Here is a 26,192-nt window from a genome sequence, read left to right as displayed (position 1 = left end):
TTCCATAGGCGAAACGACAGCACATTGGCGACAAATATTACGAATTTTTACACGAATACACGAATATTTAACCGAAAAATAAAGAATTTACGTTGCAATTAATATGAAATTAACGATGATTATAACCGCCTCTTCTGTTTTCTAGAACTTCGACCAATCGATGTAGCAAGAAATCGTATAGCTTTCGAATGGTACTTTGAGATTAAATTAGTCCATTTTACCGTAATAGATTCCTTTGGTCGTTGAATATTATCCTACGTATCGTCTTGCACTCTTGTACTATTGTGTTGGAAACTAAGTGGTTGCCGATTTTGTCAATACCACCTAATGACAAAATCCGCAGTCATTTAGTTTCTAACCTAACACTTTGTCCGGAATTGTATCTGTCGATCGTGTTACTATGTTTACAATTTATTATCTCGACGAAAGTTTTCCAGCATGAAACCAGCGATGAACCGGTTAAACGAGAATTATGCTCGCCCCAAGAAGATAACGTACGTCAATCATTTGATCGTGTCATTAACGTGGATGAATGGAAATTAATCATTGGGTCGTTCCGACGGACAAAGCCTTAATCGCACGTTAATGCTTCGCGGACGATTAAAACTTTCTTCTGGCGATCGTACAGTTGTTTCGAATTATGCTAAGGAATGCTAATGACGTACAACTATCTCGTAAAAAGAATACCATTTTTCTTCGGATAAAATAATTCTTACGACCTCTTTTGTTTCGTTTGTTGTCTGGATTCCTGCAACTGATATTTCCATAAACAAAATTATTAATAGAGATATGCGTAGGCGAGTTATTATTTGCCGAATATGTCGATAGATAAATATGTTTACCAGCCAATTAATAAGTCGAATAACAAAGCTCTGTGCGATTTCTTTCGTCAAACTTTTTATTTTTAATATTACAAGAAAGATATACGATTATACGTAATTGAGTACGAAGATTCTTTAGAAAATTATTCAAATTGAAAAGAAACTTTCCTCTTTTCTTTGTTAGTAGATTCGTAGAAACACTTCATAATACTTTATAATACTTTACAATACTTAAATTATTACTAATTAATTATTAATTAATACTTCATAATACTTTACAATAGCGATTTATATCGTAGCGAATTTGTATTCGTATCGTGGTAAATCATAATTTTTTCTTTTTATTTATTATTCATTTTTACTAAACCTAATTTTTTCAGCTATCATTAGCCTTTCCTTATAAAAATATTTACAAACAACGCATACGATGTTTTCATCGCAATTTTTACACTCTGTGTTCCTTTGTACTCAGTTCTATCAAACTTAATCTCATTTAACTTCTCTTTATCTCTTGTATATCAAAGAGACATTATAAACAAGCAGTGTACGCGTGTATGCCATAATTTATCGTAATTCCCATGTTCTCTTTTAACACTTTACCGACCGATAGCAGATTAATCGGTTTTTGTCACCGACGCTTACCGACTGATAGCCTATTAATCGGTTTTTTGTTGCCGACAATCTTTCTCATTATTCGAGCAGTAATTTGTTATTTAGTACTAAGGTACCTTGCTCAGTTGCGTCAGTTGCGTTGCTTTGTAAGCTCCCAGAGTTTTATACCAATTTGAGAAACTTACCGTTCGTGATGAACGAAAAGAATGGTATTGAAGAGACTAAACCTCCGCCTAAATCTGCGCCTGAGCTGCCGATCGGACGTACGTATGCTGTTGAACCGCCAGCGGTCGGTAAAGTGTTAATATTCTCATTATCTACTTTATTCATTTCTGATATTCCACCGTTTAATCTTCATCGTCGATTTGGTCGCATCGTTAGACCGAATAATCGCTAGTACACTTGCGGTAATTAATTATTTGTCGCTGTAAAAAAGTCGACTGTATTCTTTTCCTTTTATTAATATGACAGTCGAATTACAAGTTGCATCCAGCTCGTGATTCGAGATTCACGTGTACCATCGCGAGAAATCGGCGGATAAATTACTTTGTTATTGTTAGCGCGCGCGAATAAGTAAGTATACGCGTGTCGTTGATTTCTTGCGGTTCAACGTTTCTCCCCTCGGCCACGAAGCTCAATCCGTACGCGAGCACGCACGGTTATTACTTAAGAAGTCAATAAATGACACACGCTCGACTTATTGTTAGTCCTGCGATTGGCACATTTCGCCACGCCGAACGTTCGTCCCGTAGCAAAATCCTCGTGATGGAATATTACACTACTCTATGGACGGATATTAACTATTTTATTGGATCTAAATTTTTTTCTGTTTTTTTCTATAGTTCGACCGTCAGTTTCTTTCCAATTTAAAGAATTTTATATATATGTTCGAAGTCACGATTGGTTTGCTTGGCTAAGATTTGCAAATCTAAATCGTTGGAAATTCGCGCTAGTTTAAATAAATTAATTAGAGGTAAATTAAATAAATATTTCAGGTGAATTAAAATTACGTAGAATTGTTCGATCGATTTGTTTCTATGGGCAGCTGAAAATTGAAAGTGCATGGATTTGAACAACAGAGCAAGAAGTATTTTAATTCTACGCTATATTTTAATTTTAAAAAGAAATTCTTGCTTTGTTTTATAAAATTCTTTTTTTTAGAAAATAAGGTAACAACCTTCATCCCTTTGGTGAACAATAATAGCGCAGATTATAATACGCTCAAATTTGAAAAAATATAAGTTAATCATAGTAAAGTCCTTGCTATTGTTGGAATACCCGAATACCCGGGTACCGAGATTTATTCGTCATGACTGGAAATCCAATGACGAATATGCGCAGAATCGGACCCTTTGATCGAACGTAAAGCTTCTCGATCTTGGGACTACGGAATCAAATTTTTTTTTTATTATTTAATTTGCACTTTACAATTTGTCCAGCTGGACATTTGGTAAATTTTTCTAGCTTAATAGGGAATCAAATGACACGAATTTGGATGAAATGATCGAAACATGAAATAGAGTATATTTAATATTCTATTTAACTGTTATACGTATTATATGTATTATATGTATTTGGATAATAATTTACAATTTTGATAGAAGAAAATAAGTTTATCTCCACATTTTCTTACAACAAATATGACTTCTTTACGGTCACCATATTACCCCCGTCGTTGAGTACATCCTTTCCACGCTTGCGGATGTTGCAGGAATGCGGAGATATCTTTTTGCTAAACTAAAGACTTAACAGAGAGAGTTTTGGAAATTTTGCTTACTTTTCTTTCTTTTTTTCAATTATCCACCAAGTCACGCGACTAAGAGATTATGTTCGATTCGTGGCTTCGCTAAATACACATTGAAAATCTTACGAATGACTGGCCTTGCCATTATTATCGTTTTTTGCAAATATAAAATTTACAGCAGCTTCTTTTATGTTTCCTATACGACCGGACATATTATCGTCCGTACTTAATGTCTTACGTAATAATAAGAAGACAAACGAGGGACATTAACTATAGGTATGTGAACAGTACATTGCAATAGGAATCTCGAGGATAAATCAACCGTGACTCTGCTACGGTTATTTTGAAAGTACGTAACGTACGTACATAGTTATACATTTATAGTAGAATCTTATGCCTCGATAGGTTTCACTGATGTCTCAGCAAAGGTTAAATCAATTTACGATTCTTGCACTGGTCTCAGTATCATCGTGTTTTTATTCTAGTAAACATCGATCTTTCAGAGTTACGTTAATATCGTAACAACCTTCGTGTGTATCTTTATTATTTATTTTTTTTAATTTAACGCGAAAGAATCGTCTCTCCTTACTGTTTATGGCATAATTTATACTATCGTTTGTTCTTTGTAAATTTCTTTTTTCGTCTTCGTAATTGACGGCGACTAATTATCAGGAGTAATTATTATTCTCGAAGATAATCGGTGATATTTACCCAAAGTTTTAACCGACTTTAAGGGTACAAATCCCTGTTTCGTTATTAAGATCAATCTTTCAGACTTACGTTAATATCGTAACAAACTTCGTATATCTTTTGTAAATTTAACGTGAAAGAACAATGCACCGTTCGATAGAATCTCCTATACGTCTCTCTCCTTACTGTTTATGACATAATTTATGTAGTATCGTGAGCGTTTAAAGGCTGCAGCAGATGTCGCTGCTGGATACGGCCGCTTTTATTCTCATTTTTGTATCGTGGAAGAAAAATCGGACTCCGATCACCGAGATTCGAACCCGGGTTCCGAACGTTCGTAACCTAAGGCGCTAACCACTCCGCTGCTGTCGTCCGACACTAGTTCGCGTCGAGTGGTGGTATTTGCTATCGAATGCCACCACGATACTACATTTATAATATCGTTTCTTCTTTCTGAATTTCTTTTTTCGTCTTCGTAATTGACGGCGACTAACTATCAGGACTAATTATTATTCTCGAGGACAATCGAACGCTGTATTCGCCGATATTTGTCCAAGTTGCAATCGACTTAAAGGGTAGAAATCCCTGTTACGTTATCCAGCAATTGCGCGTCGGTTGTTCGCAGAAGTGGCTTGTTAACGAAGCGGAATAGTACCAGAGAAAATGGAAGGAAGCCGGTAGGCAGATGTTCAGTCACGTTTCCGTGAGAAATGTATCGTCCGATTGGCATCTTCCATTGAACTTCGCGCGACCTCAGCTCGATCGGCAGCTCGTCGAAGAAAAGCGCCGGTTACGTCGCAATTTTAACGGCATATCGTTCTGTTATCTCGCGAGTATGGAATTGCAGTCGAATAAAAAGTTGAACTTTCCCCTGAAAAAATTATTGTCCGAGATCAGCGATTTTCAAAGAAATTACATGAATTACCGATAAAAGATATTTTATTTCTTTTTTCATCCTAGAGAAGTAAGTAATTAATGCTGATAAAAGATATTTCGTTCTTTTTATCATAGATAGGCAAGAAGACCAGTTATAGCAAACGATAAAACGCATTTAAAGATATTTGATCTAGCAAAACGTTACGATAACCTTCTTCCTACTTTTCCTTTTACAAATTTTTTCTTTTTTACTATCTCGTAAATATTTGTTCGATTAAAAGTTTGATGCGTATTGTATCGCGAATTTAACTTTAAATTCCTTAAATTTCGAAACTTCTCTTTTAATACAGCGTGTTTGCGAAGATTTTTGTCTGTCGTAAGCCGTTTGTTGTATCTGGTCCCAGCGTTTACAGACGTTGGACGAGAAATTGTTTTAAATATTGAGTTGAATCGAGTTAAATATAATTTTTTTTTTAAATTGGTCAGACGATACGTAACGATACATAAAATCAGGGATATACATAACATATGTTCTTGATACTTTTACGTAACGTTCTCGTCCTCACAAGTACATTCTTTAAACTTTTATTTTTCTCAACGTATGTAAATGAGTAAAGAGATTTATACGCTACGCGATCTTGGCATCGATTCTCGTGTATGCCTTATTCATTTACGTTGATGTTTGTGCTAACTTAAAGTTAGTGGGTTGCGAATCGTTGATGGTATATAACTTATGATTTTGAGAATTCGGGTTAATCATGTTTTTCAACTTTTAAACGCATCGTTCGTTGACACGTTTCACAGTCAACTGGTAACAAATGTGTATGCTATGTTAGGTTGAAAATTATAACATTTCGACCTTAGCCAAGCTGTGTTTTCATAATTTAGAAAAAAATATGATAAAAATCATAAATAGTAAGAATATAAAAATAAAAATACAATATAATTATCGTTTCACTGAAGTTTCAATTTCTTATGAATTAAACAATACCATTTCATGAAAAATCAATTTACGCTTTGTTAGTTGATTAAAATACTCGACGAATTGTTAATAATAATAGTCGTTATTCAGATGGATATAATAAAAATTCGATATAATTTGATAACGAACAATGCATTATTTTGTGAAAAACAGTTGTAATCTAAGCTTACCAACTGATAGTAAAATTTGATAAATTTCCAAAATGTTTGTTTCGTGATTGCAGATGGAAATGCATAAAAATCCCAATGCGAGGAGGAGTTCGTTGCGTGGTGACGAGATGACGTTGAAGGAACCTCACAGGTAAATAAATACCTATCATGCTTTGTCATAAAATATTCGCTATATTTAAGTTTCAAAGCATCTACAATGTTTGCATTTTAAATCGTGTTGCACGTATCAAATTTTTCGCATCTGCTCGTTTGTCATGTCACGTATCTGCAATTTCTCTGCTTGGACTGACAGCGAGTCGATTCGATGATTTATGAGATGCATTGTAATATTCACGTTGCTGATTAAGAATTTATTGCTTCCCGCCCGTGTGTTGTCATTGTTTCGTCATACTTTTTTTTATTGTTGATTATCGTTTTTAAATATTTTACAGAAGCGACCGAATATTTCTGTCCACTGAATCCGTTTTGTATAAATTTTCAATCTCGATGATCAGCCTGTTGCTTTCTAAATTTTTAAAGGACGAACTATTAAAATTCATATAATCTCTGTGAATTTAAAATTAAAATAAATCGACAGGCTGTCGTGTGATTTTTAAACGACGACAGACAGTGCTTAGCAAGAGAGGACATATTTGCAAATAAATTCTTTTCTATATTATTTTAAACGCAGACAAACTTAATATAAGAAAATGTCAACTATATTTACGTGCCTGTTTGATATTTGCTAAAAAAGTATGTTTGTATTTTTATTTTTACATTTTCCATTCGATACTTCGCATCGTGATTTAGCATTAAAAACAGAATTAAAATTCAGCTTTTAATTTTAATTGGTCGATTGAAATTGATTTTTCAGTTTGTAATTTTATTCTTACATCTTCCATTCGATACTTAGCATCGTGATTTATCGTTAAAAACGGAATTAAAATTCAGCTTTGATTATAAACGTGATCTTTGAACATGATCCTTAATTTATGTCACGACATTATAAAACGACTAGATGATTTTATCACATCGTTAATTAAACATGTTTGGAAACTTTCATCCCAAATGTCCTGGATCTTTTAGCGTCAAAAATATTTTTGCAAACTTTCGTCTTATCCATATTCAATGTTTGTATCTTTTCCTCCTATCGACATTCCTACCAGTTTGACATATTTCCCTTCGTGTTTTCCATTCTCGATTACTCGTATCTCTTACGATTAAAAATTTCCACTAACTTCATCGACGTTGTACGACAAATTTTCCGTACCATTAATTTTCGTATCTTTTTCCTTTAGCTTCGTAAGGTATTTGGAATGTCTTAATGGAACATGGACACCGTAGTCGCGATCTACGAGAATCGTGTGCATCTGTCGCGTCTTATCCAGTTCATCGTTACCCAAAATAGTCAGTGAAATAGACTGGTTACCACTAAACGGTCAAATTGCGAAACTAGCAGGTCTTACATACGTGTTCCTGTTTCAATGGCAAGACCGGAGCCAAAAGTGACGTAGTTCGTTGGCACCTAACGATATTTCTTCGATCTGCTATCGAACTAGTAAAACTTGTGCGGTATTCGACGTGCCTTTCGTCTATCGATTTATATTCTCACACGGTAGGAATGATTTAATTGACAATTTAACAAACGTCAGATCTTTCCTTTTAATCCATCTAAATCTTGTCTATAATTTGTATTCTTGTCTATAAAAGTTTGTCAGTGGGTCGATGATTTGGAAGATTGTATTAACAAATTAAACAGTACGAACAAAAATGAGATATAATATTTATCGTACAAGATTGTTCGCGATTCGTTGAAACTTTATATTTTAGACTCGCAACTTTCCAAAACACTTATGACCGTTGTAAACAAACATTATATCAAAGTCTGTTCTATCTTCATGGTAGCAACGTGATTTCCTCGTGGTTTCTTCGTATATCGATCGATCGTTAATCATTCATTTATTCAAGGATATGGAGGATAGAGACTCGTTATTCTTCGTTGCAAATTATCAGTTATTTAAATAAATAAATTCTCAGTTATTTAAATAAATAAATTCTCAGTTATTTAATGCGGCAAGATCTTCTTGTCTGAAAAAAAACCTTCGTTTAACACACTTTTCTCGTTTTAATTTGCTCAAGATACGATAATAGTTCATTTAAATTAATCCTAGTCTCGCTGAAACTTTGCATCGGCGTTATTCGAGGAAGAATATTTTTACGTACGGTGTCTGCGTTTAAAATGGTGAAGTTAGTTTAATTATAGTGGTCGTTTCGTCGAATACCGTTGCTTGTGTAGGTTTTGAAAGGAAAATCGGCCACGTTGCTCAAACAGGAATTATAAATAACGAATGATAAATTCGACGTTGTTCGTCGTGTCGGTGCTTGTTGTCCAAGTAGGAAAGTTCAAAATATTTGTTCGGACTAGTAAAAACGTGTTTCTAACAAGTGGTTTAGAGCTGTATTACCTTGAAACGTTAATGTCAGATCGCGCATACAGCATACTTTCCCAGTCGCTCGATTTATTACGATTTTTCCACTGGCTATGTTGCGTTTCCTAAGAAGTTTATTACGTACAACGCGTCTTCACCGTGAAATCGAATTTTCTTCAAACTTTTCTTCGTACGAAATTCGCCGCGTCTCTGATCTCATACTCGAAATTTTGCAAATTACAATTTCTGTCGAGTATTCGCTCTTTTCGATCTTTCAAGTTCCGTAAATTTCTATCACTCGTTTGCAATATGGAAAATTATTCGCGCGTGTATTAATATTTTATTTGTAAATCTCGTGTCGTGGAATTATTGTCGGCGTTGATCGTTCGACGGTCGTTAACATTGTCGTCGATATAATTTCCAAATTCGCTGTTATTCAACCTCGTTTACAATTCGAGTGAAAGTAGAGCGCGTTTGGTGCATTCTAGCGTCGACGAGTCTACGATAGACGCTGGTGCTATGGTAATCGTAAATCTTACGAGCAACTGGTTTGACGTTCATGGGAAAAGTTAGACGTAACTTTATACAGAGCTGCACTCGGTGGCACTGCGTTCCAGCTGTACTTGTTGCAACTCGGGTTTCTTTAACAGAAAAAGAACGCACGGCAATTAGAGGTTTTATTGCCACGGATTTTTACGTAATCTGCGTGCAGCCTCTCGAATTCTCGTGAATGGAAGATTCGTTCTACGATGATTGCGTGATATCGTGCGGAAAACTATTAACCGTAGCAAAGAATTCTATGCTTTTAGTTTCACGATCCGTAACAGTATTTCTCGATCTTGATCTACAACATTCCACATTCAGATACGTGTCTTATCGTTAGTATCATTTAGTGTTCTTATAATACATCGATGTTTCATTTTTGACACCAAGAAAAATATTATTATTTGTTATTAATATCGGTAGTATATTATAGCAGCGTTAAAATTTCCTATGATTAAATTGAAAGATATTTACCGTATAAATAATATTTCATTCTATTGGATTGTTCATACGGAGAGTACAGTAATCAACTGGTTACGGTGAAATGACGTGTCTGACACGTCATAGAACACTTTGCCATGGGAAATGTATGACACAGCTATCAGATACGTCATTTACTATCACACGATTAGCGTTGCATGGAATATTTAATACGTGAGCATCGTGTTGTTTAGTATTTTATTCGCGGTATTACTTGCAACATGATCGTGAACATAATTGCAACTGACAAAGCGTATATTCAACACCGTTTTCCTCTTCTTAAAACTTAAAACGCTGAAGTAGAAATCATCCTCTCTTTATTCTTGATTTAAATGCTTCGTGCAAAAGGTATCGGCGATGTTGATATTTTGAAATGAAACCACGTGTGCCAGTGGCTGCAGAAGTTCAAACTTCAAGATCATCGATTATTAATATCTCAATATACTCGAAAAGAAATTATCAACGTCGACCAATCGAAGTATATTTCTCGACGATTAAAGTTCATTTAGTTTTCTAAAACTAAAAACACCTCTGGATCTTGTAGGAGAGTATACTTTTTCTCTTGTTCATATTTCATGCTACACGTGCCATCGATTCTATTAGGAGTTGTAAATTCTTTGATAGAATTTTTTACAGAATTGAGGAAATTCACGGGAATAATTACTACAATTTATTATTGCGATTAATAATAATCGCGTGGATATCGAGTTTCTAAATTACCGTTTTCAAATATGCAAAGCAAAAAAACTTTCTCGCTAACCTTTGATGCTTATCTTAATATTCGTTGGTATTATTAACACTAGAACTACCACACCAGTCGAATTGATTGGTTTCACAATTTTATTTTCAAAATACATATACATACTTCGTGTTGTATTTTTTTCCCGCAATGATGTAACGAGTTCCGCAACGATAACTAAAAGAATAATATAATGAATTTTATTTTGTTTTTTATGTATTCGAACTGAGAATAATTTTGTATCAAGGCTACTTGTACCAATACCAGATACTTGTATCAAAATGACCGGTTCTTCTCAAAGTGTAAAAAGATCCTGTAATCAGTTTATCGAACCCCAATTAACCAGTTTTCTACAATTTCGCACACGTTTTCAAAATTTTTACCGCGTATCATTCGATATGACGATATCAGTTATCAGGAAAATTCCGGATCGATCGCTAGATCGCTAGATGCTAACCCCTAAAAATACCGCACCATTCAAAACGACTGTTTCTACAATTTTATAAATGTGTCGACACTCGTTTAGGGATCATGGTCCCAGATGGATTAATAATACCAAAAATGTTTTACATAACATGGAAGTGCTTCTGTAAGAAAGTAATAAATCAATAAATATACAAATATTTCATTATTACGTATTTTTTTAAAGACCAGGCATTTTCACTGGTTTTGGAAATAGCTTCGTGTTAACTATCTGTAGTTCTAAAAAAAAAGTATGCGAAGTTCAATAATCTTATTTACTTGCTATTTGTATTTAATGTTTATTCGTCAGGAATGGCAGCACGTACGGAGCTTTCCAATCGAAGGATCCCATTTTAGCGGTGGAGAAGGGCGCTGAAATGGAAGGCGGAAGCGACGAGCATGGAATTTCCGTTCACCACCCGACCTCGTAAGTTTACTTACCCTGAAACTCTCGGTATTTATTACGTCCTTCTGACGATTATTTATGGCCACTTTCCAGTACACTACCAGCTAAGCAAAAATGCTCGCGATAACTCAGGTTCAGTTTCAATGTCCAAAAGGAAGAATACGTTTTCTTTTATGTCTTACGCGTGTGTGTGACTTTGTGTGTGCGTGTGTTTACGCGGATACGTTACATGGCCGCAAGATAGGTTCCACTTTTGCGGTTTTCACTTACACATTGCTAGTTATAACCATTTTCTGTTACCTATAAATGTTTCATTTTTATTCCCGTATAATGTTCTAAGTACGCGACGAAATGAAAAAGCGAACGTTAAAAGTCTGAATTTATTTGATTGGTAATTACCTTTTGTTGTAAATCAATTGTGATTATTTTCCATTAATGAGATTATTCTATCAATACTGCGTTACCTAGATTATGGAAAACAAGGTAAGGAATTTACGTAATAAATTTAATTAATAAATTAGAAACATTTCAAAAAGTTACAAATATACGTATAAATATAAATAAAACAAAGTATATATAAATTAAATTGTTTCACAAGAATAACAATTTAAAATTATCTATTTTATCTCAGTGTTTCAAATATTCCCTTTCCTTCCATCGATCAGTCGCTTTGATGTCTCTAATTGAACGCAAACAAGGCTGGTAATGGTAATCTTTGTTTAGAAGTGTGGATCTTAATCGCCAAAATAAATGTATAGGAACACTTAAATTACACTTAGAATTGATAACAAAATAGTTTCAGATTTATTTAATATGTGATTTACAAGATATTCATCGATACGCATTTGCACGCGTCTCGGCACTCTCTTTATCTCACCATCTTCTTTACCACATTACCAATGGAACGGTTGATTCTTCTGTTTTACGAGACGCTGTGCGCGCACATACTCCACACACTCATACTCATATATGTGTGTCACTACTACGCGGCTAATCTAGTGTAGTACACAAAATTACACATATCTCAATAATCTTCCTCTTTTCTAGCTTTATAGACATTTGGAAAACTAACCTCTCACGTTTTTGTTACCGACCTGATTTTTACGACGAGCGTACGTATTTCTTAGTTCCTCCTTGTGATGTTACATTAGAATTCTCATAATTAGAAGGTTCGGCGAACAATAGATGTTTTTGTTCCTCCTAAGATAACCAATCGAGAGATTCGTTCTCACATACGTTATCCTTGTTGCCGCGTATTTGACGAAGAGATACGCCAGAGGAAGGAAACAGTTTGCAGGATAATCGTCGTTTTCCGTCACATTCCTCGGCATAATTACTCTGCGAGAGGAAAACCACGTAAATTTGACACGTTCTTCGCCGTTGAATCTGCTTGTTCTATCCAACTTGAACGAAATAAAAATCGACAATTAATATTACTCGAGACTCGAATTGATTTTATTGAGATATTTATAATTTTGCGTGATAGACTAGATTGGCCGCGTAGTAGTGACACGCGTATGAGAATATGAGTGTGCGAAAGTATGTGTGTGCGCGGCGTCTCGAAAAGCAGACGACTCTAACTGTTCCGTTGGCAGTGTGGGGTGGAAGATGGCGAGACAAAGAGAATGCTGAGACGCGTGCAAATGTATATCGACGAAGATCCTGGAAATCGTTTATTAAATAAATCTAAAACTATTTTAATATCAATTCTAAGTGTAACCTTAGTGTTCCTTTACTTTTATTTCGGCAATTAAGATCCACAATTCTCAACAGATTTATAATATCTTAGAGTTCCTAGTTGTTGGATTTAACTAAGTCCAAGATAATTGCAATGGACAATTAAAGTGGAGAATTCAAGGTCCTTGTGGCATACCGCGTTACAGACTTAAGTATTCCTGATCTGGCATTTCATACCGCAGTTGACTAGAGGATATTATACTACGTAGAGATAAAGAACGTTTCGATATCGTGGTTGCCTGAAAGGATATCATCGTTGAGATAACAAGAAGGGATATGATATAACGCGTCACTTAATTCCCTGACTTTGATGAAAAGTTGTTCGTCGATCCGAGTATATCAATCCTTGGCCTTGATACTTGGGTCGTTGTTGTAGCCTTTTCGACTCGATCGTTGCTATTCGTGAGATTTTTCTCTTCTTGCAAAAGATTTTTGCGAGGAGAGAAACGCGTTTACGATTCTTTTGCAATCTTTTAGAGCTTCGAATGTCTTTCAGTTTAATTTCTTATTCTTCCTAAGAGGCGCTGCTTTCTAAAATTGCCCAATACGAATTTGCGGATTTAATTAGAACGTTGAGTACAACTTGGTAGAATTGTTCGGTTTACCTTTCACAGGAGATTCCGTGGAATATTTAGTTTCATTTTTCCAAATCTTTTAACAGCTTTCTAGATTCAGCGTTTCAGAAAATCTTCGAAGTATCTTGGCAAAATTTCTAGTTTAATTTTCTATCAATTTTTACAGCGTTTCACTTATTCTTCCGAACGTATCAGATACGTAAATTCTTTTCAACTTGTACGATTATATTGTTTTCTTGAAAATCTGTCACTCTTGTCGTTCCTCTTGTACATTGCTACACGCGATACGTTCAATTACGTCCAACGACTCGAATACGTTCAACTGGTCTGACTCGTCTTTCCTCTCAATCTTGCGTTACGAGCAGAACGAAATTGTCTACTCTTTTAATTGCAACGTTATTGTTGGTACAGCCACGTTACACGGATACGTTTCTTAATTATACGTCATTACGCTGGATCGTATATGACAGTCACGTGCAAGAGTAATTTCCTTAATTCGCGAACATGCGTAACATTAATGTAAATCACGATATGAAACAATTTATAAGGAAGTAAATGACGAGTAGGACGAAGCACGCTACTACCTTTCTGCGAGCTTGGCTGCCGCTGGTGGCTGCGAGACTTTCGATTAATCTTATTACGAAACAATCTTCTTTCAATAATCCTCTTAAACAACGTATTAGTAAAATAACACACCGAGCTTTGCAACACGATAAATTTATAATTCGTGTAAAATAAATGTAACGCGATTGAAAAGTAAATTAATCGTACCAAACAATCTTTTTTCAATAATCCTCTTAAAAAGCACATTAGTAAAATAACATACCGAGCTTTGGAACACGATAAACTTATAACTCGTGTAAAATAAATGTAACGCGATGGAAAAGTACATATACAAAATAAATATTTCTAAACTGTACACTAATTTTTTTCACATTGCACGTTGTGTATAATATAAAATAACGCGTACAATGGTAAAAAAATTTAATTAGCTATGAAATATGTCTAATAGTTTTCTGAATCATCTAAAACGGATATAATATTATGCGAAATATATATATATATATACAAGACAAATATTTTTCAACTATATTTGCCAAACTTTCCACGCTCGATATTGCGTGTGTATGTATCTAATATTGTACCGTGACAAGTCAAAAGTATTTGTCTTAGCAATAGAATTGGTCTTGAATTTTATTATTAGTCAATTATATTCTCTTTCCAGGAATACTTAAAAATTCTGTTTCTATTAATAATAATTCAATTTGTAGAAACTTGACAAAAATCGACACACAATCTGCGTTTAATAATCTGTTAAATCAATGAAATAAATTTTTTATCAAAAGGTAAAAGAAATTAAATTTAGAAAAGAAAAAAAAACTTAGAAGCGTTAGTTTATAAAGAAAGTCGTAGTAATATGTACATGAAAAAGAAATAAAAATTTACATGAATTTTGGTATTGATACAGAGTTTGCTATTGTTCTCTATCGTTTTCTATCGCATTTTATCTAATACTATTTCATCGATGATGGTCAAGGTTTTGATAGGAAGTAGCTTGATTCGATTAAATGCCCGTACGTATATCATTAGGTAGAGTGATTAACGAGCAACTTGAGGCCTGTACTTTCCCCACAAACCGCAAAAGCCGAAGCCGAATCTCGAAATAAATACGTTGGCATAAGCTCTCATTGGTTCGCGTAATTTCCACATTTAACTTCTCATTTGAGGAATCACTGTTGTTGTAATGTATTAATAGTATTCTAATCGATTGCATAATTACGCGTTTCATCGAAGTGTCTCGTTGAAATTTTAGAGATAGAACATCTGCGAACGAAGGCTATCAAAATATTCCGCCTTTCGTCGTATTTTTCCACCTAGACGTTGAAAACATCTAAATATATAAATAAATATATTTATACGTTTTAGCTATAGTTCGCATAACGTTTAACAACCCATATGGGAATTGGCAAAAAAAAAAAAGAGAAAAGTTTGTCTTTTCATTAATCGTGATTCCCAAGAAACAAACATCTCTTAAAATAATATCGATGTATATATTTGATACAAATATTCGTACGAATATAATATACAACGAAATTACGTTTAAAATAACGGTGATAATTTTGATTGAATCCGTCGAAAAGCGATTGCGTATAAGTACAATTCCATGTTATAAGAATATACATATATGTACCTTAAAGAAAAGAAAAAATGAAAAATTTCAAATTAAAAAATGCCGGAAAATGTGTTTGCCAATTAACACGTTGATATCTGTAAACCTTTGGTTACAGTGAAATTATTAAATTATCATTCAGACGTAACAAGGTCATTGGGTTGTGACAGCTTTTTAAGCGTAAGATTGTCTTTTAATATTCCATGAATCAACGTAAAATGAAAAATTTCAAATTAAAAAATGCCGGAAAATGTGTTTGCCAATTAACACGTTGATATCTGTAAACCTTTGGTTACAGTAAAATTATTAAATTATCATTGAGACGTAACAAGGTCATTGGCTTGTGGCAGCTTTTTAAGCGTAAGATTGTATTTTAATATTCCATGAATCAACGTAAAATGAAAAATTTCAAATTAAAAAATGCCGGAAAATGTATTTGCTAATTAACACGTTGATATCTGTAAATCTTTGATTACAGTGAAATTATTAAATTATCATTGAGACGTAACAAGGTCATTGGGTTGTGACAGCTTTTTAAACGTAAGATTGTCTTTTAATATTCCATGAATCAACGTAAAATGAAAAATTTCAAATTAAAAAATGCCGGAAAATGTATTTGCTAATTAACACGTTGATATCTGTAAACCTTTGGTTACAGTGAAATTATTAAATTATCATTGAGACGTAACAAGGTTATTGGCTTGTGGCAGCTTTTTACGTGTAAGATTGTCTTTTAATATTCCATGAATCAACGTAAAATGAAAAATTTCAAATTAAAAAATGCCGGAAAATGTATTTGCTAATTAACACGTTGATATCTGTAAATCTTTGATTACAGTGAAATTATTAAATTATCATTGAGACGTAACAAGGTCATTGGGTTGTGACAGCTTTTTAAGCGTAAGATTGTATTTTAATATTCCATGAATCAACGTAAAATGAAAAATTTCAAACTAAAAAATGCCGGAAAATGTATTTGCTAATTAACACGTTGATATCTGTAAATCTTTGATTACAGTGAAATTATTAAATTATCATTGAGACGTAACAAGGTCATTGGGTTGTGACAGCTTTTTAAGCGTAAGATTGTATTTTAATATTCCATGAATCAACGTAAAATGAAAAATTTCAAACTAAAAAATGCCGGAAAATGTGTTTGCTAATTAACACGTTGATATCTGTAAACCTTTGGTTACAGTGAAATTATTAAATTATCATTGAGACGTAACAAGGTTATTGGCTTGTGGCAGCTTTTTACGTGTAAGATTGTCTTTTAATATTCCATGAATCAACGTAAAATGAAAAATTTCAAATTAAAAAATGCCGGAAAATGTATTTGCTAATTAACACGTTGATATCTGTAAATCTTTGATTACAGTGAAATTATTAAATTATCATTGAGACGTAACAAGGTCATTGGGTTGTGACAGCTTTTTAAGCGTAAGATTGTATTTTAATATTCCATGAATCAACGTAAAATGAAAAATTTCAAACTAAAAAATGCCGGAAAATGTGTTTGCTAATTAACACGTTGATATCTGTAAATCTTTGATTACAGTGAAATTATTAAATTATCATTGAGACGTAACAAGGTCATTGGGTTGTGACAGCTTTTTAAGCGTAAGATTGTATTTTAATATTCCATGAATCAACGTAAAATGAAAAATTTCAAACTAAAAAATGCCGGAAAATGTGTTTGCTAATTAACACGTTGATATCTGTAAACCTTTGGTTACAGTGAAATTATTAAATTATCATTGAGACGTAACAAGGTTATTGGCTTGTGGCAGCTTTTTACGTGTAAGATTGTCTTTTAATATTCCATGAATCAACGTAAAATGAAAAATTTCAAATTAAAAAATGCCGGAAAATGTATTTGCTAATTAACACGTTGATATCTGTAAATCTTTGATTACAGTGAAATTATTAAATTATCATTGAGACGTAACAAGGTCATTGGGTTGTGACAGCTTTTTAAGCGTAAGATTGTATTTTAATATTCCATGAATCAACGTAAAATGAAAAATTTCAAACTAAAAAATGCCGGAAAATGTATTTGCTAATTAACACGTTGATATCTGTAAATCTTTGATTACAGTGAAATTATTAAATTATCATTGAGACGTAACAAGGTCATTGGGTTGTGACAGCTTTTTAAGCGTAAGATTGTATTTTAATATTCCATGAATCAACGTAAAATGAAAAATTTCAAACTAAAAAATGCCGGAAAATGTGTTTGCTAATTAACACGTTGATATCTGTAAACCTTTGGTTACAGTGAAATTATTAAATTATCATTGAGACGTAACAAGGTTATTGGCTTGTGGCAGCTTTTTACGTGTAAGATTGTCTTTTAATATTCCATGAATCAACGTAAAATGAAAAATTTCAAATTAAAAAATGCCGGAAAATGTATTTGCTAATTAACACGTTGATATCTGTAAATCTTTGATTACAGTGAAATTATTAAATTATCATTGAGACGTAACAAGGTCATTGGGTTGTGACAGCTTTTTAAGCGTAAGATTGTATTTTAATATTCCATGAATCAACGTAAAATGAAAAATTTCAAACTAAAAAATGCCGGAAAATGTATTTGCTAATTAACACGTTGATATCTGTAAATCTTTGATTACAGTGAAATTATTAAATTATCATTGAGACGTAACAAGGTCATTGGGTTGTGACAGCTTTTTAAGCGTAAGATTGTATTTTAATATTCCATGAATCAACGTAAAATGAAAAATTTCAAACTAAAAAATGCCGGAAAATGTGTTTGCTAATTAACACGTTGATATCTGTAAACCTTTGGTTACAGTGAAATTATTAAATTATCATTGAGACGTAACAAGGTTATTGGCTTGTGGCAGCTTTTTACGTGTAAGATTGTCTTTTAATATTCCATGAATCAACGTAAAATGAAAAATTTCAAATTAAAAAATGCCGGAAAATGTATTTGCTAATTAACACGTTGATATCTGTAAATCTTTGATTACAGTGAAATTATTAAATTATCATTGAGACGTAACAAGGTCATTGGGTTGTGACAGCTTTTTAAGCGTAAGATTGTATTTTAATATTCCATGAATCAACGTAAAATGAAAAATTTCAAACTAAAAAATGCCGGAAAATGTGTTTGCTAATTAACACGTTGATATCTGTAAACCTTTGGTTACAGTGAAATTATTAAATTATCATTGAGACGTAACAAGGTCATTGGGTTGTGACAGCTTTTTAAGCGTAAGATTGTCTTTTAATATTCCATGAATCAACGTAAAATGAAAAATTTCAAATTAAAAAATGCCGGAAAATGTATTTGCTAATTAACACGTTGATATCTGTAAACCTTTGGTTACAGTAAAATTATTAAATTATCATTGAGACGTAACAAGGTCATTGGCTTGTGGCAGCTTTTTAAGCGTAAGATTGTATTTTAATATTCCATGAATCAACGTAAAATGAAAAATTTCAAATTAAAAAATGCCGGAAAATGTATTTGCTAATTAACACGTTGATATCTGTAAATCTTTGATTACAGTGAAATTATTAAATTATCATTGAGACGTAACAAGGTCATTGGGTTGTGACAGCTTTTTAAACGTAAGATTGTCTTTTAATATTCCATGAATCAACGTAAAATGAAAAATTTCAAATTAAAAAATGCCGGAAAATGTATTTGCTAATTAACACGTTGATATCTGTAAATCTTTGATTACAGTGAAATTATTAAATTATCATTGAGACGTAACAAGGTTATTGGCTTGTGGCAGCTTTTTACGTGTAAGATTGTCTTTTAATATTCTATGAATCAACGTACAAAGCATTAACAAATTTCAGAAACAGATATTTATAGGCACTTGAGTCGCGCGTATCAAAAGGAATGTTACTAAACTTTATTTTCATACGTAGGTCTTTATTTTCGCTTATTCCAGTTATTCGAATAACCACCTTGTTCGTTGACTAATTAACGATATCCACGGATCAACCACGCACGTGTTTGCACGATGGGTAAAACAGCGGACAAGCATGGAGCGAAGGTTTTGAAACTCGGTCGGCTCGGTTCATTCGCCGGCGATTTCAAATTAGCTCGCGCGACGTGACATAGGAATGCTTAGGAAATTTTCAGTCAACTGTACCAACCTTTGTTCATGCTCTTTAACGCGTTCACCGTTGATCGAATTTCCATTATCGATAGTATGTCGTGTTAACGATTAATCTTTCTACGAAACTTATCTGATGCTTATACCGTGAAACTTGATTCGCGAATTATTAAGAAAGTTTCTCTCTCTCTCTCTCTGAAAATTTTCCAACTCTTCATTTGACAACCTCTGACAATGACCCAGTAACGATACTCAGCAATGAACGCGTTAATCATCGCTTCAATAAAAGATAATCCGACGTATAGTATGGCTGTAAGTTGCATAAAATAAGAAAATAATGTTTTTATATTTTTATGGTATCCGATAAGTAAATCTAAGTATCGTCAGATCAAATTGTAAAAAATTCTAATATTTCAACAGAGGATTTCTCAACGTTCGAAACCAAAATCAAGAATCTATTTCTTAAAGAGATTCTAATTTGAAATAATAAATACGAATGGGAGGTATGGTAGATAATTCCTTTATGTGTATTACTGCATATGATATTTGTTTATAGAGGTTCAAGTACGTATTTGGAATATTTCCGGCTCGAATAGAGAATCTCTATAGCTTTCATACAGAATGTTATTTATATCGAATGAATAATTACAGGTATTTAGAAACAATGATGCACCTGTTCAAAGGTAACGTCGGCTCCGGTATCTTTGCGTTAGGGGATGCTTTCAAGCATGCCGGACTGCTGCTGGCTCCGCCGCTTACTATGTTCCTCGGGGTTATTTGTGTTCACGCTCAACATATTCTTGTACGTATAACCCACTATTTTCTTTATTGTTTGTCTAAATAAATAACTACAATAATTCCATCTATTAATTTCTTTTTATAAAATAATATTAACATTACTTTCTTGTAAAATAGTATCGATATTCGTATACCGTTTACGATCGAATAAACTGCGGACGTTTATGCAAATTTATATTTTTCCAAACACGATTAGAACCTACTAACTTTTGTTTACCCGCTAAGTATCGTAATAAGTATGATATTATATCTAGGATATTTTGCATATATTCGGTTGGCAACTAAGTGAACCTAACCCTAACCTAACCCCAATACCTGTATCGTGTGGATTTTTTGTACTTTCCGATGCATAAACGCTCAGCCGGTTTATCAATCGATGTTAAATTAAATTTCTGAAACAACTAATGATCGTTATTCATCATCCGCGTATATTCTTAATACAGCATGATAAATGGTTTTTGCAAGTCGTTCAATTACATAAATTCCAGCAAAGTACGAAAATCGTACGATACATGGTATAGTAATTTCTTTGCTACGTTACACCGTTCTCTTAAACGTTTGCCAAACCAAGCGATATTGCAATCTATTGAAATGTTACTATCGTATGCGAATAATAATCATCGTATTTTTTTAGAGGATGAATAATTTCAACGAACACTCAGCGGTTCTATTTAGTAATACGCTGTATTTTAGTTGTATTCTACAAACAGGATTTCCTACAGCATTGTAGAGCCGCTTCGGCGATGGATTCTGCAGCTTAAAACAACAACAAAAATTCCGACAAACATATGTCCTGTTTGATCTTGTTTACGAGTTACAACGAGTTTTAATAAATTGGAATAACTCTATCGAAAGATGGAAGTGTTCGAACTAATTTCACTTACCTATTTACAAACACAACTCAACATCGAACGAACGATATCTGGATAGATGGAGAGAGCAAGACAGTCGACGATAAAACGTATCCGATTTCGTGTTCGAATGCGAGCAGGTCGTTCCAAACATCTCTCGTGAAGCTATACAATTACATGGAGTTTGTCGACAAAGAAACTCGCTATAGCTAGAAAACAAGGTCAAATAGACGCTTGTTTACACGAACTTCCTTTTATCGTTTTTATCTGCAAAATCTGCAGTACCGATGCTGCGGAACATCCTGTATATTATATTCTATTTCTAATCGTTCTTAAGAAATGTAAATAGTTTTACGCCTTTAGCGGTAATACGAAGTAAAATATCGCGAGAAAAATTCTTCTTCGACATTGTACGTGGACATTATCGTGTGTTTGCAGATTAAATGTAACGAAGAGGTGACGCGTCGCGTGAACGACGCGAGTGCCACAACTGGGTTTGCTGGCACCGTGGAATTGTGCTTCGCTACCGGCCCTCTAGCACTCCGAAAATACTCTGTGTTTATGAGGTACGTATATGTATAATGAGAAGACATGAAATAGGGACACCATCGACTGTTCGTTCTAACGCCATACCACGCATTCTTATCTCGCGTCACTCGTAGGAAATTCGTTACAAAAATACGACTAGAGGGTGAGAAAAAATAGAATTATTAATAATCAGTTGTCTTATTTCAAACCTTTCATCTGTTTCTCCACATTTCATTTTTTAATAGCACGCTTCGTTATCGTCCTCCTTTTTTCATCTGTTCTTACGATTTACACTACTATCCGCTTTGTTCCAGACAAATGGTTAATGTATTTTTATGTATCACGCAACTTGGATTTTGCTGCGTTTATTTCGTTTTCATTGCGAAGAATATGAAGCAGGTGAGCCACCAATTTTTAATTTCTTCCTTCTGATCTTTTATTCGCATTTGTAATACGTAATTCCTATTAACTCTTTCAATATCAAATACTCTGATCGTGAACGTTTCTCACGCACGACTTCCTATAATTATCGTTGAGAGCACAATATCTTTCATACTGCGCAAAACAGCAATTAAACGTTACGTGTATTTTCATATATTTCTGAGTTTTTGCTATGTAAAATTCCTGCAAATTAGACGAAGCTTGTCTTCTTTTATTTGAAGTGGAATAAACCATCAGTGGCCTATATTGGTGAGATTTCATTAGATTCTTTGTTTGATAAAATTTATAGCTTTTAGGAAATTCTTATCTCACTCGTTTCAATATAAAACTGAAACATAGGAATTATATTTGGAGTTATATTTTTATTCGATCAAGTAAACATTTTTGAGTCAAGGCATTTAACGATGATACCAATTACTGGTGTTTTTCCAATTTAATAACTTTAGGTTTTTCGATAGGGATTTGTAAAGGAGAGAATCCTCGAGTTTTCATATTATTATTACATACCGATGATCCGTACTATAACTTCTTACGTGCATGTAAACTACCAACAAAAATTTAGTATCATTGCACATACATTTCATAAAACCAAAGAATTAAAATAGAAAACATCAGTTAAAAATTTTCCTATCCTACAAACTCTTTGGTAAAACTTTACCAATATAAATATAATTTACAAAAGCGATTTCAAATCGTTGACGCTATTAAACGTATGGTATTTGAAGAGTTAACGATTGAAAAACAGTAAAATATGTTAAGAAAAGATACTAATAAATGACTAAAACGATTTTCTTTCATAGGTGTTGGACGTGTATGGAATCGAGATGGACGTTCATCAACATATGGCTGTGATCTTGATCCCGATAATGCTGAGCACGTGGATCAGGAACCTGAAGTACCTGGTGCCCATTTCGTCACTGGCGAATTTTCTGGTCATAACTGGCTATGTGGCTACTATGTACATAATGTGCCACGATTTGCCGCCGATCCACGAGAGGCGGTATATCGCGGATTGGCACGAGCTGCCTCTGTTCTTTGGCACTGTGATATATTCTTTCGAGGGTATTACTTTGGTAAGCGATGCCGCGTTTGCACGTGCTTCTTCGTATTTATGTAACGCGTTATTTTCGCGACCAGTCACTTCGTTCACTTGGTTGTTTTGTTGCAATAAGAAACAAAATCAGGGGACGTTATGATACTCATTTTGGGATTGTCATTTTCGATGAAGTACTTCCTAAAGATTCTATTCCTATGTACATGATGTTTATTTTGGAAATTCGGTCGAAAGAGCGAAGATATTTCTGTCTTCCGCTGAAAATAGTTTTAATATATAATAAAGATTGTTAGCCAAAGATCGCTTACCAGTTAATATTGAATATCCGGATGTACACTGTTGGCCATAAATATTGTACATATCGATAGCCAAACCAAATTAAAGGCTTCTCACCGCTATTATTTTCTAGTTATTCTATCGTAAAGCTGTTATTTTATTCGCATCATAAACGTCTTGTAACGCAGAATATTAAATACTAAAGAATGCTAAATTACAAAAACAATGCAAAGAGTTCTGTGAACTTTAGTATGTAATATTACTATTGCGTTAGCGTTGAATTTACAACAGGAATAACGAGTTGAACTGTTATATAAGTCTCTCTATATATAACTGTATTTCTCTTTTTTCTTTTGGCCTAGAAAAAAGCAACGGAAGACGTAGAAATGATGTGAATAGATTTATTGAACTGCTCAGAGAATTTCTGACATTTATGCTGATAAGCGATAACAAGTTAAAGAGGGCAATGATATATTGTATTGTATTCTATCCAATGATATCTGCTAGCTTATTTTGATTTTTATAAAACTGTTTCAATAATGAAATGCGATACTACAAAATTACTACAAAAACTTAGTTTCTATAAATCCGCGTGATGTAGCAATAATAAAAAGATAATAACGAAAGAAGTGGTGCACAGATTATTTAATAAAAAAAAAAAAAAAAAAAAAAAAAAAGAAAAATAGAAACACGTTGCTTTCAATTTCAAATATTTGACAATTAAACATTATTTTCTTCAATTTTGAGTTGAATTTCCCAAACAATCCGATATTTTATTACGATAGAATTTTTTAAGACTCAACTTGTTAGTCATGATTCGATTGTCGATAAAAAACATGTTCTTTCTGTTCTAACGAATATCCCGCTGTATTTTAGGTGTTACCCCTGAAGAACGAAATGAAGAAACCGAGCAATTTCAGTAAGCCACTGGGAGTTTTAAACGTTGGAATGGTAATTGTCGGTGGCATGTTCGTCGCGATGGGTTTTGTATCTTATTTAAAATACGGCGACGCAGTGGCCGGATCCGTTACATTAAATCTCCAATCAAAGGAGGTGTAAGTATCCAAATTTACTTTTCTAAGTGAACAATTCTTATCATTATCAATTGGTCGATAAAAATTCCTTTTATCTTACTTTATGTTAATCACTCGCTAAATTATATTCTGTACATAATTGCCAAACGTTATTTATCGATGCAAATTAATTGTCTCGTATATATTTTTATCAATATCTTGTTACACGTATGCGTATATTTACGAATTGATTTACTAATTGATTAGAATAGAAGTAGTATATCGACGTCAAAACAGATTAGGCAAGTGATTAGCACATGTTTGTTTTACCATGTACGAAAGCAGAATTCTGTTATATCGACTCTACAGAAAATTATTATGCGTTCAGGTGATAAATCACGCTGCGTTCAGAATAATTGCAATACTATCACGCAAAGTGATAGCGAAAAGTAGCGAAACAGAAAAAAACAAAAAAAAAAAAAAAACAAAACACGTAGTTAAGAAAAAACTATTTGTAACGTAATTTTCTGTTGCATACAAAGGGTGGATGGAAAAATCATCGGCGAGCATTTAAGGTTTCTATCATATATGGGTTTCCTAGAAGTGTTGTGTTATTTTATCAGACTACTAGACCATTTGTATAATATTGTGACGTCGTGTTCCTTTTTTCATCAACACTCAATAATCAATTAGCCATACACATAGACGTTTCTTTGCGTTCTTCGTTAACGACTAAATTTGCATGTTGCGATAGATTTAACACAATTGGAATAGTTATAACGATGACGAACGGCTGAATAAGTTTCTCGCATTTAACAGCAATTAATTAAAGAGAAATAATTCGAATACTCATAAGACGTTATTGCGTTTTGCAGCTTACCTCAATGTATACAGGTCGCCATCTCGTTGAGTATATTACTCACGTATGCACTGCAATTTTACGTTCCCATTGCGATCATTTGGCCAAAGATCGTCAACCGCTTTGGCCCTTTCAAGTGGCCCGTTTTCGCAGAGACTGTTTTCCGTTCCTCGATGTGTTTCCTAACATGTAAGTTCTATATTAATATATAAAATTATCGTCAATTTATCATCTATAAGAATAGTCAAAATTGTTAACTCTGCTATGGACGAAAAATTTGTTCGAACCTTGGTTCTCATGTTCGATTATTTTAAACTCTTAAACGATTTGAAATTATAATAAATATTCTAAACGTTTTAAATCGTATAAATACAGCTACAAACAAATATTTTAAACACTCTGAATCACAAAGATTTTTCACAGCATCCTTCCTTTTCTTAACCTCCTGTTGTCCTTCGACCCGATCACGTTCTCGTTTAAAAAGATTTCTTATTTTAAATATCAATTTGACGTTATCTTTCTTAAAATTACAAAACTTCTTTACGTAAAAAGTAGATTATTCGCTGTAATTAATTTTCGCCTGTCGGCTACAAACCGGATTTAATTTATTCTCACTCACACTCTCGTTCAACCTCGGTATACGCTCGATATAACTACACGTATTTATTATAATTCTTAACAGTTAAAACAATTTCTAATTGGATTTGGTTTCTTTGGCCGTAGTCATGAAAATATGAGTTCACGTAAATATCCGTAATCTATTTAGCAAAATCGAGAAAAATACCAATTTAATATCAAATCTTTATGTATAATTTAATTTGACCTTAGGACGCTGAAGGATTTCAAGGTTTACCAAC

The 26,192-nt window shown here is 33.4% G+C and overlaps 1 protein-coding gene across 6 annotated transcripts in view; it reads left to right on the top strand.

Annotated features, from left to right (window-relative positions):
- Positions 1-26,192, top strand: part of LOC138182227 (proton-coupled amino acid transporter 1) — a 56,016-nt gene that overhangs the window by 23,023 nt on the left and 6,801 nt on the right. For 2 of the 6 annotated variants that reach the window (XM_069117896.1, XM_069117978.1), the window contains exons 2-10: positions 5,949-6,025; positions 10,838-10,954; positions 20,167-20,317; positions 21,603-21,730; positions 22,007-22,091; positions 22,934-23,206; positions 24,340-24,518; positions 25,019-25,051; positions 25,352-25,524. In XM_069117896.1, the coding sequence (XP_068973997.1) occupies positions 5,949-6,025; positions 10,838-10,954; positions 20,167-20,317; positions 21,603-21,730; positions 22,007-22,091; positions 22,934-23,206; positions 24,340-24,518; positions 25,019-25,051; positions 25,352-25,524 (1,216 nt within the window). Of the gene's footprint in view, positions 1-5,948; positions 6,026-10,837; positions 10,955-20,166; positions 20,318-21,602; positions 21,731-22,006; positions 22,092-22,933; positions 23,207-24,339; positions 24,519-24,864; positions 24,997-25,018; positions 25,052-25,351; positions 25,525-26,192 lie in introns of those variants that run through there. The other 4 variants (XM_069118149.1, XM_069118063.1, XM_069118319.1 and 1 more) reach the window with 4 other exon arrangements.

Source organism: Bombus flavifrons, chromosome 1 (assembly GCF_040668555.2).
Source record: "Bombus flavifrons isolate JBK064 chromosome 1, iyBomFlav1_principal, whole genome shotgun sequence".
NCBI classification, from domain to species: Eukaryota; Metazoa; Arthropoda; class Insecta; order Hymenoptera; family Apidae; genus Bombus; species Bombus flavifrons.
The sequence above is the reverse complement of the archived record's forward strand: the minus strand, read 5'-3'. Positions and strand labels throughout refer to the sequence as shown.